The sequence below is a fragment of the Talpa occidentalis genome, unplaced genomic scaffold, assembly GCF_014898055.3.
Source record: "Talpa occidentalis isolate TD23 unplaced genomic scaffold, MPIMG_talOcc4v2.1 talOcc4.16, whole genome shotgun sequence".
NCBI lineage: Eukaryota > Metazoa > Chordata > Mammalia > Eulipotyphla > Talpidae > Talpa > Talpa occidentalis.
The window spans coordinates 76,105,471-76,121,663 of record NW_023601653.1 but is presented as its reverse complement, the minus strand read 5'-3'; the positions used below and the strand labels follow the sequence as shown (position 1 = coordinate 76,121,663).

The 16,193-nt window shown below is 47.5% G+C and overlaps 1 protein-coding gene across 1 annotated transcript; it reads left to right on the top strand.

Annotated features, from left to right (window-relative positions):
• Positions 1–1,572: 1,572 nt before the first annotated feature.
• Positions 1,573–15,975, top strand: DDX23 (DEAD-box helicase 23). The gene is made up of 17 exons (XM_037514662.1): positions 1,573–1,674; positions 5,717–5,925; positions 7,155–7,259; positions 8,177–8,270; positions 8,374–8,439; positions 9,284–9,422; positions 9,676–9,809; positions 9,922–10,034; positions 10,289–10,432; positions 10,535–10,760; positions 11,044–11,189; positions 11,546–11,723; positions 12,430–12,672; positions 13,046–13,197; positions 13,405–13,513; positions 14,509–14,683; positions 15,089–15,975. The coding sequence occupies exons 2-17, from the start codon at positions 5,717–5,719 to the stop codon at positions 15,310–15,312; spliced, it is 2,457 nt and encodes an 818-aa protein (XP_037370559.1). The 5' UTR covers positions 1,573–1,674; the 3' UTR covers positions 15,313–15,975.
• Positions 15,976–16,193: the final 218 nt, after the last annotated feature.

Below are 16,193 nucleotides of genomic sequence, written 5' to 3'. Positions count from 1 at the left end.
AGATAATAGCCACTTCATACTTATATGAGAATTAAGTAAAATAAGTAACCTAAGTTGTGTTCAGCCCAGAGTTGGGTACTTAGAAGATTCTCAGGAACTGTTCTTTTTTTTATTTAAGGATTTATTCATTTATGCATACAAGATCTGGGGTACAGGCCTGAGGTGCAGGGGGTGAGAAGATTCACCAGAGACAGAGAGGGGAAAAGAACCGGTGGGCTGACTGAAATACACTGGTGAGTGGAGCAGTGGGCAAGACAGTTGAGGTCTGCTGCGCCATGTGGGTCACCTCCCTAGCTGGGGATCGAACTCTTGCTGCAGTAGCTGCGGATTGCTTCATAGTGCTGCGTCTTAACTCCCTATGCCAACCAGGGAAGCGCCTCAGGAGCTGTTCTTAAAGGTTCCAGCCTACATCTTTGGTCTGGCTTAGCTGGGGTTCCATTCCGTGAATGGAGAGTCCTCCAGTGTTCACTGAGTGAATTACACCATCCTCCTTTGGTTCTCTCTTAGGGGTACACAGAGCAGGTCAAAGGCTTCAGGGTTCTAAGAGCAGAAGTGAGTCTTCCAAGGTTACTTTGGGCTTTGTGCCTGATGCTCAGGGCTTTAGGATTACTTGGATCTACCATGAAGTTCTGTTTGGGAAGAACTGAACACATTCAGCGACCTATGCCAAACACACAGCCATGTGGGACTGAAATTAAAAAGCTGACAGTGGGAAAATGGGAAGAGGGTTTAGCTTCTTGTACATCTTCAATATATCCCTAGAAATTGCAAGAGTTTTTTTTTTTTTCTGCGAAGGGAATTATGAACCCTAAGACCAAAGAGAAACAAAGTGAGCATACAATTTGAAATAAAGTCCTCCTGTGTGGAGGACTGAAGAAAGAAGCAAAAATACAAAGACAACCTAACAACTGGTAAGATTCCATAGGGCAAGAAGACTAATCCACTAATCCTACTGGAATGTTGAGAAAACAGGTGCCACAGCTCAGGCGACACCACACTTCCAGGAGCGTTGTGGAATTCACCAGGTGGGCTCACTTGGAGTTGTCACAAAAACTGTGGGAATGTTACCAACATTTACACTGCTGTGGTACCAAGGTTACTAAAAGGTCCACCTAACTCTGAGTCCCGCACAAGGAAGAACTGTCCCACCCTTAGTATGAATACTAGGCTGCTCCTGGCCTTCAGTTTGTCCACCTGTAAAATGAGGCTAACGACCTATCTCAAAATCTTACACTTTTCCACAAAGTATTTGTTACTGCAGTTGTTATGTGTTACCGCCAGCTAAAGAAGCACTTAAGCTCCTCGGTCGTAAGCACAGGCCATGATAGTCGTTAACCTCAGTTTCTAGCATGACCAGCTTACTCCTGGAAGACTACGCTGCTGGACAACCTTCTGCAAGAAGCCGGTCCACAGAAAACTCTTACTCCAGCCGACCAAATGCCTGGCGAACCACATTGCCCAGCAGACACCGCGGCCAAGGACCGGCGCTCGCGCTATGCTTTCTGGGATTGGTAGTTTTCTGCCCCGCCCCGTTGGCCTGCGCCACCGGGACCAGAAACTCGCCCTCCCAGCTTGCCGCGCGGCTGGAGGGGCATCTCGGCGACCAGGAAACGGGGAAGATGGCGACTGTTCCGCGACGTTGAGGCCGCGTTAGGCGGTTCAGACTTAAGAGTGGTGAGTCCCGCGCGTCGGAAGTGGTCCCCACGAGCTTGCTGAGAGGGCGAGAGTAGGGGCAAGGCGGTGGCCCCTGCCTCCAGTACAAGGCGAGGAAGAACACCTCAGGGAAGGGGCATGAGCCCGGCAAACTCGGTCGGGCGGGAGCGAAGGGGTGCGGGCCCCAGGGGGGAGTGCTGGCTTCTGGGGGCACAGGCCAGGTCTCTGGCCGATGCTAGGGGCCAGACTTCTGCTCATGGGCACGCCCTCAGTGATACCCCCATTCTGACCCATTTCTTCATGTTTCTAGTAGCCCTTGCTGCAGCCAAACTGGATCTATGGCTTTTCTTCCAGAATCAGTCATGCTTTCCCGCCTCTGTGTTATTTCTCTTGCCGGCAATAACTTCTTATCTGCATCCTCAGTTACACATCCTTAAATTCTACTTATACGTAAAAGATCAAGACCTATTTCCTCTCCAGATCCCCTTTTACAAGTGAAACGAAACTTCTCCCTTGAATTCCTATAATTTATACTTGTTCTGAGCCTTCACCTTGGCACATGTCTCTGTAGGGTATGTGTTTTGTTCTATAAGCTGCCTCTGGTCAGGATCTTCCTGCTTTCCTTTCGTGACCCACACAGCTGCATAGCACTGTACCTTGCATATAGTGGATGCTGGCTAAATACCTCGTTGTAGGACAGCAGACCCCACAAGAACTGAGGAACTCAAATATATATATCTAGAGATTTGTGAGGAAGATTGCTGGGAAGAAATGTTTAGAGTCACAGGGTTATCTGGCTGTTGTGATAAGTATTGATAAAACTATAATAAAAGTTGCTTTTCCTTACTGTCTTTATTCTTCTCATTTTCTTCTAAACTCATGCCACTCAGGCTTCTGTTTCCACCATGCCCTCAGAACAGCTCTTGTGAAGGTCACCAATCATCTCCATTTACCCAAAGGCAAGGGTAACTTCTTTATCCCCTCATCTTTGTCCATTTGAAACAGTTTACCATTCCCGGATGAAAACGTGTTTTTTGGCTTCTGTGGTGCCATTCTTTATTTTTTCCCCTCCTCGCTCACTGCTGCTGCTTCTCTCCAGTCTTTTTTAACTGGCTTCTTTAACTGACCTCTAAATATTAAAGTGTTCCAAAGTTCAGACCTGGGACCTTTTCTGTTTTATTCTTTACAGTAGCAAGGGGCCACATATGTAACAATGATCCCAATAGGTGATACTATATAACCTAGGTTTGTAGTAGACTCCTGTCTAGGTCTGTGCAATTAGACTGACATTTGTGCAATGGTGAAATCTCCTAATGATGATTTCTCAGAATGTATCCCCATCAGGTTAAGTAATGCATGACTGTATACTGCCCATGTAAGTAATATCATTTAGGTGCATGGCTTAAAAAGCCTTCTTTATCTTTATGACTCAAATTTTTGTCCCCTCTGAGTTCCAGAATTGCATTTTCAACTGCCTTTCTGTAATATCCTCTTGGTTTTCTTACATCTCACACTCAACATAACCAAATGGAACTTTTTATTTCCTCCTAAAATTGTTTCATTCCTGGTTACTAATGACTTCTTAAGTCATTAGTTGGCTCAAACCATAAATTTAGGAGTTATCTTTGTGTCCCCTTTCTCCCTTCCGTAGTAAGTCCTGTCAACTCTGTCTCCAAAATATATCCAGAAACTGTCTACTTCTTTCTATCCAGTTGCCATTTTCCTAGACCAAGCTACTGTTATCTTGTGCCCAGGCTATTATAATAGCATCTTCAGTGGTTTCCACTCTTCTCTACCATGTATTTTCATGCAAGTCACCAAAGTAATCCTTTAAATGTCATTTAAATTAAAAAGTGTAAAATTAGATCACATCACTTCCTGTTTAATACCTGTTCCCATTGCAGTTAAAGTAAAATCCAAGTTCCATTACCCTACTCTAAATAAAACACATTTGCATGATCTGGCTGCTACCTTTGTCTGAAATCATTTTTTTTTTAAGGTTTATATATTTATGCATACAAGGTTTATATATTTATGCATACATCTCTGGTTTAGACCAGAGATGTGGGGGGTGAGAGGATTCACCAGAGACAGTGGGGAACAGAACAGGCAGATGTACTGACACACACTGCTGAGGGGAGCGGCGGAAGAGACAGGAGAGGTCTGCTGCGCCATGTGGGTTGCTTCGTGGTAGGCCGGGGATCTGACTCGTGCTGCAGTGGCTGCAGGTAGCTTTATAGTGTTGTGTCTTTAACTCCTGCACCACCGGAGAGGCCCTGAACTCATTTTTAATTAGTCTTCCCCTGGGGGTGACTGCTGCTCAGTGTTTAATCAGCAACCATGCTAAGGTAGTTCCTGCCCCAGCGTCTTTGTTCTTTCTGTCCTTTCCACCCAATAAGTTCCCTCCCTTCCTTCTTTGCAGGCTCTCTTTCCCATCATTCAAGTCTCAGTTAGTATGTCATCTAAAAAAATTCTTTCTTGAGCCCTCTGTTTCTTGTTCATACCCCTCCCCATCATATCACCCTGTTTTAGTCTCCTCTTTAGCTCTCATTACCATTCTCTTATCTGTTTAATTACTGTCTGCTTCACTGGAGTTTAAGTGTTATGAGATCAGAGACTGTTTTGTTTACTGCTATATCTCCAGTTTCTGGCATCTTCTAGGAGCTCAGTGAATATTTGGTGTAAGAATGAGTGATATCCAGAATGCTCTGTAAAGGAGATAGACTTTCTTCTGAATCGTTCTGTTTGGGCTATAAGTGGAAGAGACAAAAGTATAATTTCCGTGTGATATGAATGATGTAATGACAGAACATCCAGTCATTTCTCCAGTGAATGTGAAATAAATTTTTCTTTTCTCTACACAGTCTTCCTTCTTAGAGATATATGGAATGAGAAAGGGAAATTGTAAGCTTAAAACTTATAAAATAAGTTCTGAGAACTTATCCCAAGTCTTAGGGATGATGATGATTTAGGCGTAGCTGTCACTGTAGCTGTAGAGGCAGATTCAGACTTGCTGTCATGTTAATTCCCAGCTGATGTAGGTGTTGTAGTCTGAAGGCTGGTGCCACCACCAGACAGGAGGGGAACAAAATAAATTCCTTCTCACACCTTTCATAGGACTAGGTAATGATCAAGGTATGAAAATCTAAGTAGGGACTATCAATCAATGTCTGTGAGCTCTAGTTTTTTTGAAATAATTATAGGTTCACCAGAAGGGTACCCTTCACTAAGTTTTTCCCTTCTCACAACGAAAAAGTACATTGCCTTTAAGCTGCGTGAAAGTGAGCTTGTCTCTCCATTTAAATTTAAATTTTCCTTGGTGTGCTGATTATAATCCCATGTCTTCAGTTAAACATTTCTCCCCCTTTATTGAGCTTTCTTTGGACATATGTGTGTTGACCCATCCTGGTAGACTGGCAGACCTAGTAGCCTCCTAAGATAAGCAACGCAGGATGTTTCCAGAGACAGCTAGTACACTATTTATTCTCTTGCAGTTGTACTATAAAAATAGGTATATTTGGGGCCTGGGCTCAGCACTGTGAAGATTTCCGCAGTCTCTGCAGCACAAGTTCGATCCCCGGCCAGGGAGGTGACCCACATGGTGCAGCAGACCTCTCCTGCCTCGCCCACTTCTCCCTTCAGTAGTGCATTTCAGTCACTCCACCTGTTCTGCTCCCCACTCTCACCCCCTGCACCTCTGGCCTGTGCCCCAGTTCTTGTATGCATAAATAAATAAATCTTTAAAAAAAAAATTAAAATAGGTATATTCATTGTCTACTTTGAGAAATGAATATAGACAAAAAGGAATCACGGAAAGGTAGTATAGTGTAATGAATACTATTGGGCCTCCGGAGCCAGACTGCTTGAAACTGTGCCACTTACTGCTTGTGTGTTCTTAGGCAAGTTATTTTATAAGATTGTGCTTCAGTTTCCTCATCTATAAGCAAGCCCGGATATCTGCTTCATAGGCTTGTTTTGAGATTAAGTTACATATACACACACACGTGTAGGGGTGCGGTTTTAGTAGTACTTCGTGCATAGTAAGTATTCTTACTCATGCTAGATGGCAGGAGAGCTGGCTGACAAGAAGGACCGTGATGCCTCACCTTCCAAAGAGGAAAGGAAGCGATCTCGGACTCCTGACAGAGAGCGGGACCGAGACCGGGACCGGAAGTCTTCTCCGTCTAAAGACAGGAAGCGGCATCGGTCGAGGGATAGACGTCGAGGAGGCAGCCGTTCTCGCTCCCGTTCCCGTTCCAAATCTACGGAGAGGTAAAGGGACTTTGTATGTCTGTTCCATGGGAGAGGAGAGTGCATCTCACACTTATTTCTTGCATTCTCTAGTGCCTCAGGTATTAGGACTTTAGTCTTTAATACATTTCTCCACACTAGTGAACCAGCAGATATTAAGCCTTAGGAGGGAACTGGTAAGGTGAAGGTCTGGGTGATCAAGAGTTTATGTGCTCAGATAGTCCATGATCTGTCGTTACTATTGATACTTAGCAGTATAACTCTGATGGATAAGACCTTCTTAAAATCCTCTCGTAATTTTCCCAGGAAACACATTCCCCAATTTGTAAAATATTGCTTTGGGGAGAAAAGAATCTTTTTAGGGCTTCAGTGTAGCAGATTACTTGAGAAATATCAAGTAACTTCCTTTAAAAAAAAAGATTTTTTATTTTTCCATAGAAGAACTGGGGGTGGGGGGGAAGGAGGGGCCGGGAAAGGAAGGACTAGAGTCAAAACGGTGGGCGGGGTGTGTGTGTGTGTGCAATTGTATGGGGAATATAACCAAAATGAAAATGCATACATTGTGCAAAGATGAAAAAAGATGTAAGAATTATATAAAATAAAATATTTAAATTAAAAAAAAAAGAATAAATCACAGGAAAAAAAAAAGAACTGGAGTGTAGGCCAGAGGTGCAGGGGGTGAGAGGATTCACCAGAGACAGAGTGGGGAGCAGAACAGGTGGATCCACTGAAATACACTGCTGAGGGGAGCAGCAGGAGAGACAGGAGAGGTCTGCTGCACCATGTGGGTAGCTCCCTGGCCAGGGATGGAACTCAGGCTGCAGTGGTGATAGCATGAGAGCGCTGAGACTTAACCCCTAGGCCACCAGGGAGGCCCCTATATATCAAGTAACTTCTTTTTTTTTTTTTTTTTTTTTTTTTTTAATAGAGGCATGTTTTTCTTTATTTGTTTGCTTGTTTGTTTTGTTTATACATGCACTGGGTACAGTCAGAAGCGCGGGAGGGTGAGAGAATTCACCAGAGCCAGAGCGAGGGGCAGAGCAGGCAGAAGGACCGAAGTACACTGCTGAGGGGAGCAGCGGGCGGCAGGAGAGGTCTGCGCGCCATGTGGGACCCTCCTCCGGTGGCCGGGGAGCAGCCGGGGATTGAACCGGCACCGCAGAGGCCGCGGGCAGCTTCGCAACCCAGCGCTCTACCGCTGCGCCACCGGGGAGGCCCCTCAAGTAACTTCTTAACTGTGCTGTTTTCAGAGATCGACGACACAGAGAACGAGATAAAGAGCGGGAGCGGAATAAGAAGGACCGAGACCGGGATAAGGATGGGCACAGACGGGATAAGGACCGCAAACGCTCCAGGTACAGCATCTGAGGAGTGAGAGCGGGTGGGTCTTAGGTGAATGCGCTTAACTTGTCCTCTCTGCAGCTGAGCTCATTCAGCTTCTGCAGAGCTGTCTTTTTTAGAAGGCACCTGTTTTCTGTAGAAAGTATAATTAGTTAATGAAGTCACAACCTTTTAAGGGTTCACTTGTTCTTAGAATTTAGAAATTCATTTGAAAGGATTCCCAGGGCACTAGATAATTCTGTAGCTCTGTTGGACCATTCAGTTTTCTGCTCAAGATATACATCATATTTGTTGGGATAGCTTAATGTCCCAGTATCTTGAGCTCTTTTCTCTGGAAACTTTTCAATGCAAAGTTTTTATTAGGCCCTAAAAATAGGTTAGCATTCAGGGCAGAGGACAATTCTCATAACAACCATAAGACAGGCTGTTTGAGATCTCTTTAATCTTCATAAACTGATAGCAGGTGTGGAAAAAGGGTTGCTGGGACTAGTAGGAAAGGAAAATGAGGAGGAGACATATATAGCAGTGTCTGGGAATGGTGTCTGTGGGCGGCAATATAGGCTAAATTCATTGTATATTACAAAGTTAAGTAGGATTCTTTTTTCAATGTGCAACTGCTATTTGAAAAATATCTTTTTGCATTAGTAAGTGTAGACCCATTTTCCAGAAGAGGTCAGTTTCAGAAAAGTAGACTGATTTTCTCAGAAGAGGCAGTTTCAGAAAAGTAACTTAAATATTTTTGGGGCTCTTATAAAGTTTTAGAGCAGGCAAAGTTACCATGGCTACCAGGGAGAGCTTCAGGACATGATGGGTGAGCAGTCTTGTTGAGTCATGAGAAAACATCCATCCTCTTCTTGGGGCTCAGCTTGATCCTTATCCAGGGACTGGGGTAAGACAGTGATTGGACCTTTCCTGTTCTTTTTCCTTAAAGTTTATCTCCTGGCCGAGGAAAAGATTTTAAATCTCGGAAAGACAGAGACTCTAAGAAGGATGATGAGGATGAACATGGTGATAAGAAGCCTAAGGTAAAAGAGATGAAGGATTTCTCATCTTCCTGTTCACCTCAAGCTCAACTCTCTTCAACAGGAGAGAGCGTTTGTGGACTGAAGCCCTTTGTCTTACTTTCAGGCCCAGCCATTATCCCTGGAGGAACTTCTGGCTAAGAAGAAGGCTGAGGAAGAAGCTGAGGCTAAGGTAAGACTGTGTCTTTCATTAGTTGGCTAGGGTTGCCACAGCAAAACACCACAGGCTGAGTGGCTTAAACAACAGAAATTCTGAAAGCTAGAATTCTGAGATCAAGTATCGGTACATTTGTTCTGATACAGTTCTTTCCTTGTGTTGTAGGTGTCTGTCTTTCTGTTTCCATATGGTCTTCCCTCTGTGCAAGCCCTTTGTGTGTCTCTTGTGTGTTCAGATGTTTCCTTATAAGGAGACCAGTTGGGGGCCCTCCTCAGAGTCTCATTTTAGTCTTATCAAGTCTTTAAGGGTTCATTCTCCAGATGCAGTCACATTCTGAAATACTATTAAAGGCTTCAACACATAAATTTTGAGGAGGGCACAATTTAACCTATACTAGGATTCTAGGCCTGTTTGTGTTTTCCTTAATAAGGTTAATGCCTGAGCCAGTATTTTCAGACTATTTGCTCTTTTTTTTTTTTTTTTTTATAGAGGCATGTCTTATTTATTTATTTGTTTGTTTGTTTGTTTGTTTATACATGCACTGGGTACAGTCAGAAGCGCGGGAGGGTGAGAGAATTCACCAGAGCCAGAGCTGGGAGCAGAGCAGGCAGAAGGACCTAAGTACACTGCTGAGGGGAGCAGCGGGCGGCAGGAGAGGTCTGCGCGCCATGTGGGACCCTCCTCCGGTGGCTGGGGAGCAGCCGGGGATCGAACCGGCGCTGCAGAGGCTGCGGGCAGCTTCGCAACCCAGCACTCAACCGCTGCGCCACCGGGAGGCCCCCAGACTATTTGCTCTTTTCGCATCGGCCATGTGATCTCACTCACAGAGCCTTGCTTATAGCTCCAATCTATTTTGTAGCCCAAGTTCCTCTCCAAAGCAGAGCGAGAGGCTGAAGCCCTAAAGCGACGGCAGCAGGAGGTGGAAGAGCGGCAGAAGATGCTCGAAGAAGAGAGGAAGAAGAGGAAACAGTTCCAAGACTTGGGCAGGAAAATGTTGGGTTCGTTGTCCTGTCCTGTGCAGTCCCCAGACGGGGTGGGCAAGACAGGGGCGGGCTCATAAGGTTATGCGGAAGAGCTGGGGACTTGTTTGCTCTGGAGTTTGGCAGTGGGAGGGGTCGGGGAAGTTTATGAGAAGAATATCTTTCTTCCATTTCCCTCGTCTCATGAATCTTCCCATTTGTCTCTCCTTTGGAGTCTGGATCCCTTTCTTCCACTGAGCTCTTCTGCAACTTTGCTTTCTTTGATCTGCAGAAGACCCTCAGGAACGGGAACGTCGGGAACGCAGGGAGCGGATGGAGCGGGAGACCAATGGAAATGAGGATGAGGAAGGGCGGCAGAAAATTCGGGAAGAGAAGGATAAGAGCAAGGAACTACATGCCATTAAGGTACAGGCGTTGACTGTCATCATGTCTCTTTCCTACCCAAAAATGAGATCTGGTTATTTGAATTTGAGATTTGGGCCTCAAGCTTGATGGGCTTTGTGTTCTGTCTGGGCAGGAGCGTTACTTGGGTGGCATCAAGAAGCGACGCCGCACGAGGCATCTCAACGACCGCAAGTTTGTTTTTGAGTGGGATGCATCTGAGGACACATCCATTGACTACAACCCCCTGTGAGTGACTTCACACCAAAAGTAGATCTTTTAAACCAGGCAGTTCCAAAGAGAACTGGTGACTTCTGAGATGGGAGTAAGATAGGATGGCATGGGATGGGGTGGGAAAATTGGTAAACTAGCAGCCAGCCACGCTGCCTTGTGGGTGAAGGAAGACCCGGCCAGGAAGGGGAACTGGTACATATTGGCAGTCTGCCATTGCTTTCTATTGCTGTAACAGCCTCTTCTGTTTTCTTCCTCGGTCTCAACTGCAGATACAAAGAAAGGCACCAAGTCCAGCTGTTGGGGCGAGGCTTCATTGCAGGCATTGACCTGAAGCAGCAGAAACGAGAGCAGTCACGTTTCTATGGAGACCTAATGGAGAAGAGGCGGACATTGGAAGAAAAGGAGCAGGAGGAGTGAGTGGTCAGGGCTAGGGCTGGTTGTGCAGTGCCCAGAGTCTAGGCCAGGCCAGGTCATGAAGGATTCTGATTCCACGTATGTCTCATGTCCTGCTTCAGGGCAAGACTGCGCAAACTTCGTAAGAAGGAGGCCAAGCAGCGGTGGGATGATCGGCATTGGTCCCAGAAGAAGTTAGATGAGATGACGGACAGGGACTGGCGGATCTTCCGTGAGGACTACAGCATCACCACCAAAGGTGGCAAGATCCCCAACCCCATCCGATCCTGGAAAGACTCCTCTCTGCCGCCACACATCTTGGAGGTCATTGATAAGTGTGGCTACAAGGTAAGGAGAGGCAGATTGGTAACCTGACATGTTCCTACATTCTAGGGGGTACAATCTTCATTAGGATCAGAGAATTTTGTTCCTTGGCAGTTCATGCCTTCCTCTGCCAGTGGGCCAAGGTGACCTTGTCTGTCACTTTTTGGTGGAAGTATTGCCCTTTGCTTGTTTTTTTTTGGGTTCCCATTCCTATGGATGTGTTATATTAGCACATGTGCCCCCTCTTTCTGCGGTAACCCAGGTGGTATAATTCTGACCGTCCCCATTACTCTTCGGGTCACTGCAGGAACCAACACCTATCCAGCGTCAGGCAATTCCCATTGGGCTACAGAATCGTGACATCATTGGTGTGGCTGAGACTGGCAGTGGCAAGACAGCAGCTTTTCTCATCCCATTGCTGGTCTGGATCACCACTCTCCCCAAAATTGACAGGTGGGTCAGCTGACACCGGTTGGGGGGGTTTGACTGGTCAGGAAAGGTGAAAGTGGCAAATGAGTGTTTGTTTTCTTTTTACATCGATAAGTAGATTCCCTTCTAGTCCGGGTTAGATATTAAGGAGTAATTGGATTATGATCTCAAAGAAGCATATGATTTTATTGTTGGCAAGCACTATTCCCTGGAGACTTTGGCTCTCCTGGTGTCTGATTTTTGAGGGTGACCATAGCATCCTCTTCCCACCGCCCTCCCCATTCCCATACCTGTCCTTAAGAATGACTTTGTCTTGCTCTGGGGTATGGTTGGATGAGAACCAAAACTGTGGAAATTGCGGAATTCCTCATTTACCACAGGATCGAAGAGTCAGACCAGGGCCCTTATGCCATCATCCTGGCTCCTACCCGTGAGTTGGCTCAGCAGATCGAAGAAGAGACCATCAAGTTTGGGAAGCCACTAGGCATCCGCACTGTGGCTGTCATTGGCGGCATCTCCAGAGAAGACCAGGGCTTCAGACTGCGCATGGGTTGTGAGGTTTGTTCTAGGCAGTGGCCGACCTGCCTGTTGGGCAAGCTCTGATTTCAGGCTCTTATTTCTGAGTCTGATGTACATGTTTCATACATATTATTGTCGGGAGCTTAGGTGGTGGGGATTGCACTGTACATCACTTTCACAAGCATATGAGAGTAGACAGTGATACCTCCATTTTACAGATGAAGCTGAGGCTCAGGTCTCTAACCTGCCCACTTTTACACACAGATGGCAATGGGCAGAGATGAGATTCACATCGAAAACCTGTGCTTTTAATCAGTCTGCCGGGCCATGTCACTGACTTTGTGTGTTGCCTTCTCAGGACAGGGAAGGAGCGCTTCTTAAAAGTTTGCTGTAGGAAGTGAAACTTGTGTTGACTTTTTAAGTGTTATCCCTTTTTATGCAACCCCTTCATTTCTCTTCATTTAAGCAGCCTCCTTTGATTTTGCTTCCTCTAACCCTTGGACCTTACTCAGACTGTATTCATCCTGAAAACAGTCCGTCCAAAGAAGCAACAAGTGATTTCAAACCAGTTCTCAGGAACTCTCACTGCCAAACAACTGGAGGTTGGGACGCAAGTTCCTTAGCATTGGAATTGCAGAGGAACCCTAGTTTGTTGCTCCATCTTTTGCTCAAGTGGGTGGATAGTTAATAGGTGGCAGAAGAAAGGGATACCCGCTGAGGCTCTGTGTTTCCGCTGTACCCCCAGATTGTGATCGCTACCCCAGGACGTCTGATTGATGTGTTGGAGAACCGCTACCTGGTGCTAAGCCGCTGCACCTATGTGGTTCTGGATGAGGCAGATAGGATGATTGATATGGGCTTTGAACCAGACGTCCAGAAGATCCTGGAGCACATGCCTGTCAGCAACCAGAAGCCTGACACAGATGAGGCTGAGGATCCTGAGAAGATGTTGGCCAACTTTGAGTCAGGAAAACATAAGTATCGCCAGGTAAGGCTGCTTCCCCGGGTTGGGAAAAATAGGGCAAATTACCAAACCTACCCAAGGCTCTTCTTGGGCCTAGCTAGGCCCAGAGAGCATGTTTCCAAAATGGTGCAGCATGTCTAGTACATCCCTTCCACAATCCCGATTAGTGCAGCCATTTAATTGTGGACAAATGATTGCAAAGGGTCATGCCGCTACCCACCATATGTGCTGCAGAAGCCTCAGCCCCCCTCCCAGGCTAGTGTGAGGCACTGACAAGGGTGGTACCTGCCAAGGCTCTCTCACATCATCGCTCAGCTTAGAGTCTTAAACCTGGGCTTTCCTGCCTGGGGGGATGGTGGGGTATGTGATGGAAGTACTGAGCCTCCTGTTTTCACAGACAGTCATGTTCACGGCTACCATGCCCCCGGCGGTGGAGCGTCTGGCCCGGAGCTATCTTCGGCGACCTGCTGTGGTGTACATTGGTTCTGCAGGCAAACCCCACGAACGTGTGGAACAGAAGGTCTTCCTCATGTCAGAGTCAGAAAAGAGGTATGGGAGACAGCTGGGCCAGGACAGAGAAGGGGCAAATGGTGGCTGGAGGTTGATTGTTCTGCTTGGTTGAAGAGATTTTGTCTTCTTATTCGGGAAGCAGTGAAGATCCTGGGAATTGGTGTGTGTAGATCAGCGTTGGGCTGATTGATCCTGGAGTGGGAGGTGGTACGCATCTCATTTTTGTCTTCTTTCCCTTCCCCCCAGGAAAAAGCTGCTGGCAATCTTGGAGCAAGGCTTTGATCCACCCATCATCATTTTTGTCAACCAGAAAAAAGGCTGTGATGTTTTGGCCAAGTCCTTGGAGAAGATGGGGGTGTGTCTGGCAGGGGAGAGTGAAGTCTGGTCTCTGTGGTGCTGCTTTCAAAAACTCGTGGGCTCCCCCGGGCTCCAGCTTTCAGCGCTCAGCTTTTATCTGTCTAGTGTTCAACAAGTCAGGGCCAGAGGAATAAGGCCGGTATGAATAGGTTCAGGAGAACTGGGTCAGTTGCTGGGACTTCTTGTCCATTCCAGCAGTGCTAGCCAAAACTGGTTTGGGTCTCCTTGAAGTGGGCTGGGGCCAGAAGAGGTTTTGAGGTACCTCCTGGCAGACTGAGGATGTGGAGGAGAGTGGGTCAGAGTGAGTTGTGTTAAACGTGTTTGGTGTAGGTGGACAGTGTGGTCAGGAGGCAGGTGTTGGTAGGCAGTGTCCTTCACTCCTGGTACTGGTGTTTGAGGGAAAGGGTGTTCCTTTCTTGAATTTTTTTTTTTTTAAGATTGATTTATTTACGCATACAAGAGCTGGGGCACAGGCCAGAGGTACAGGGGGCGGTGAGAGACAGAGCGGGGAGCAGAACAGGCAGATCTACTGAAAGACACTGCTGAGGGGAGCAGCGGGCAGGGCAGGAGAGGTCTGCTGTGCCATGTGGCTTAGTTCCCTGGCAGGGCATCGAACTCGTGCTGCAGTGGCTGCGGATAGCTTCGTAGCACTGAGACTTCACCCCTTGCACCACCAGGGAGGCCCCTTCTTAAGCTTCTTAAACTTGCCTTTTACCCTAATCTCTTTCCCTCAATCTCTGACTGCTTTTCGCATCTGACTCACGTCGTACCCAGTTGCTTTACCTTCGACCTTACCCTGTTGTCCCGGCCACGCCACGCCCCCTTCCCTCTGGCCTTTTCTTGAACTCACCTGTTCTCTCCACCTCAGTTGTACCCGTTCTTTCTGCTCTTTGCTCTTTTCCTGCCCTGCTGCTCTGTGGCCCGCTCCCTCTTAACTGCTGTGTCTTTCCGCGATGCCGTTGCTCTTTCTTCACCTCACTGTTCTCCCCACAGTACAATGCCTGTACACTGCATGGTGGAAAAGGCCAGGAGCAGCGAGAGTTTGCACTGTCCAACCTCAAGGCCGGGGCCAAGGATATTTTGGTGGCTACAGATGTGGCAGGTCGTGGTATCGACATCCAAGATGTGTCTATGGTTGTCAACTATGATATGGCCAAGAACATTGAAGGTGAGTGCCGGGGGAAGCAGCTGCAGTCTGAGGTAAAGGGAGGCTTTTTGTCTTTTCCCGTTGCAAGTCGGGACTCTGCCACCTGTCACAGCTGTAGCCCGGACTGCCCATCCCAGTAAGAACGGCCCTTCACCTCATGTGGACTTGTACCTCCAGCACGTGGGCTAACACTAGCTTCAGGCCGTGTGGAAGCAGGGAGCTGGGCAGTCCTTGTCTTCGTGTGGGAGGATGACCACTGTCAGAAGTGGCACTGGGGAGACAGGCACCCATGGAGAGCGCTGGGGGTACCGCAGCTTCAGTCAGTGCAAGCGGTATTTTTTGCCCTCAGAGGTGTGGAGCCTTCAGACACTGCTTAGCAGGGCTTCTGGCCTGGTGCCCCCTGTGATAATTGCTCTTGCTCCCTAGATTATATCCACCGTATCGGCCGCACAGGACGAGCAGGTAAGAGTGGCGTGGCTATCACCTTCCTCACCAAAGAGGACTCTGCTGTGTTCTACGAGCTGAAGCAAGCCATCCTGGAGAGTCCGGTGTCGTCCTGCCCCCCAGAACTAGCCAACCACCCAGATGCCCAGCACAAGCCAGGCACCATCCTTACCAAGAAGCGCCGGGAAGAGACCATCTTTGCCTGACAGCACTCCTCCCTTGAACTTAAGGGCATGTGCTGAGCCTGTTCTTCAGGACCCTCATGTCCGTCTGTCCAGGTCCTCGCTCTGGGTTCTGGTGGTTTGCTTTGGAAGTAATCAGGCTCCCTGGCCTAAAGGCCTGAGTTTGAGGCTGCAAGTGGAGAGGAGCTGTAGGAAGCATAGAAAAAATTGCCATAGATTTTGGCCCAGCTCTGCCCCTCTGACGAGCTTTGGGATTGCATTAGGCTTTTGCCAGTTACGGAGGCAAGCAGTTGGCAATGCTTTGCAGACTGAAGGAAAAACTGGCTGCTGGGTGGACTTCTTCGGCACAGACATGACTGCATCAGCTTCAGCAACGTCATTGCCCTAGACGACCCAGGGGATCTGGCGTTGTGGGATTATGGACCTTGGACTCTTGTCATTGTGACAGCTGTTTGCCCATCTGGATTATAAAACAAGTCGAGAGCCTTGTTTCGCGCTGTGCACAGCCCCTGTGCCACGGGGTGCTGTGCACTCTAGGCACCCCTCACCCCGGGAATTTTTTAGTAGATGTGGGGACAGGTTGAGCCGGCTGTGTCCATCTTTAAGTCACTGAGTGAAATTCCTGTTTTCTATTCTCTGAGAAGATGTTTGTATGTTCTGAGAATAAACACATGACTAGTAAGGCTGCGTCTAGTTCCACCTAAAGTCACCTTCCAAGTCCCCCCTGGCGTCACAGGAGGACAGCACTGGGCATGGTGGGTTGACTTGGAACATGAAAGAAAATCCTCCATAGAGAAGAGCCGAGGGTCTGAGCCTATTGTCTGTCTATAGGGCGCACTTGGAGATGGAGAGGCCACCGGCAGCAGGATCCTAGCACATTTTCTCTGACTTTCTCTAACCTCAGG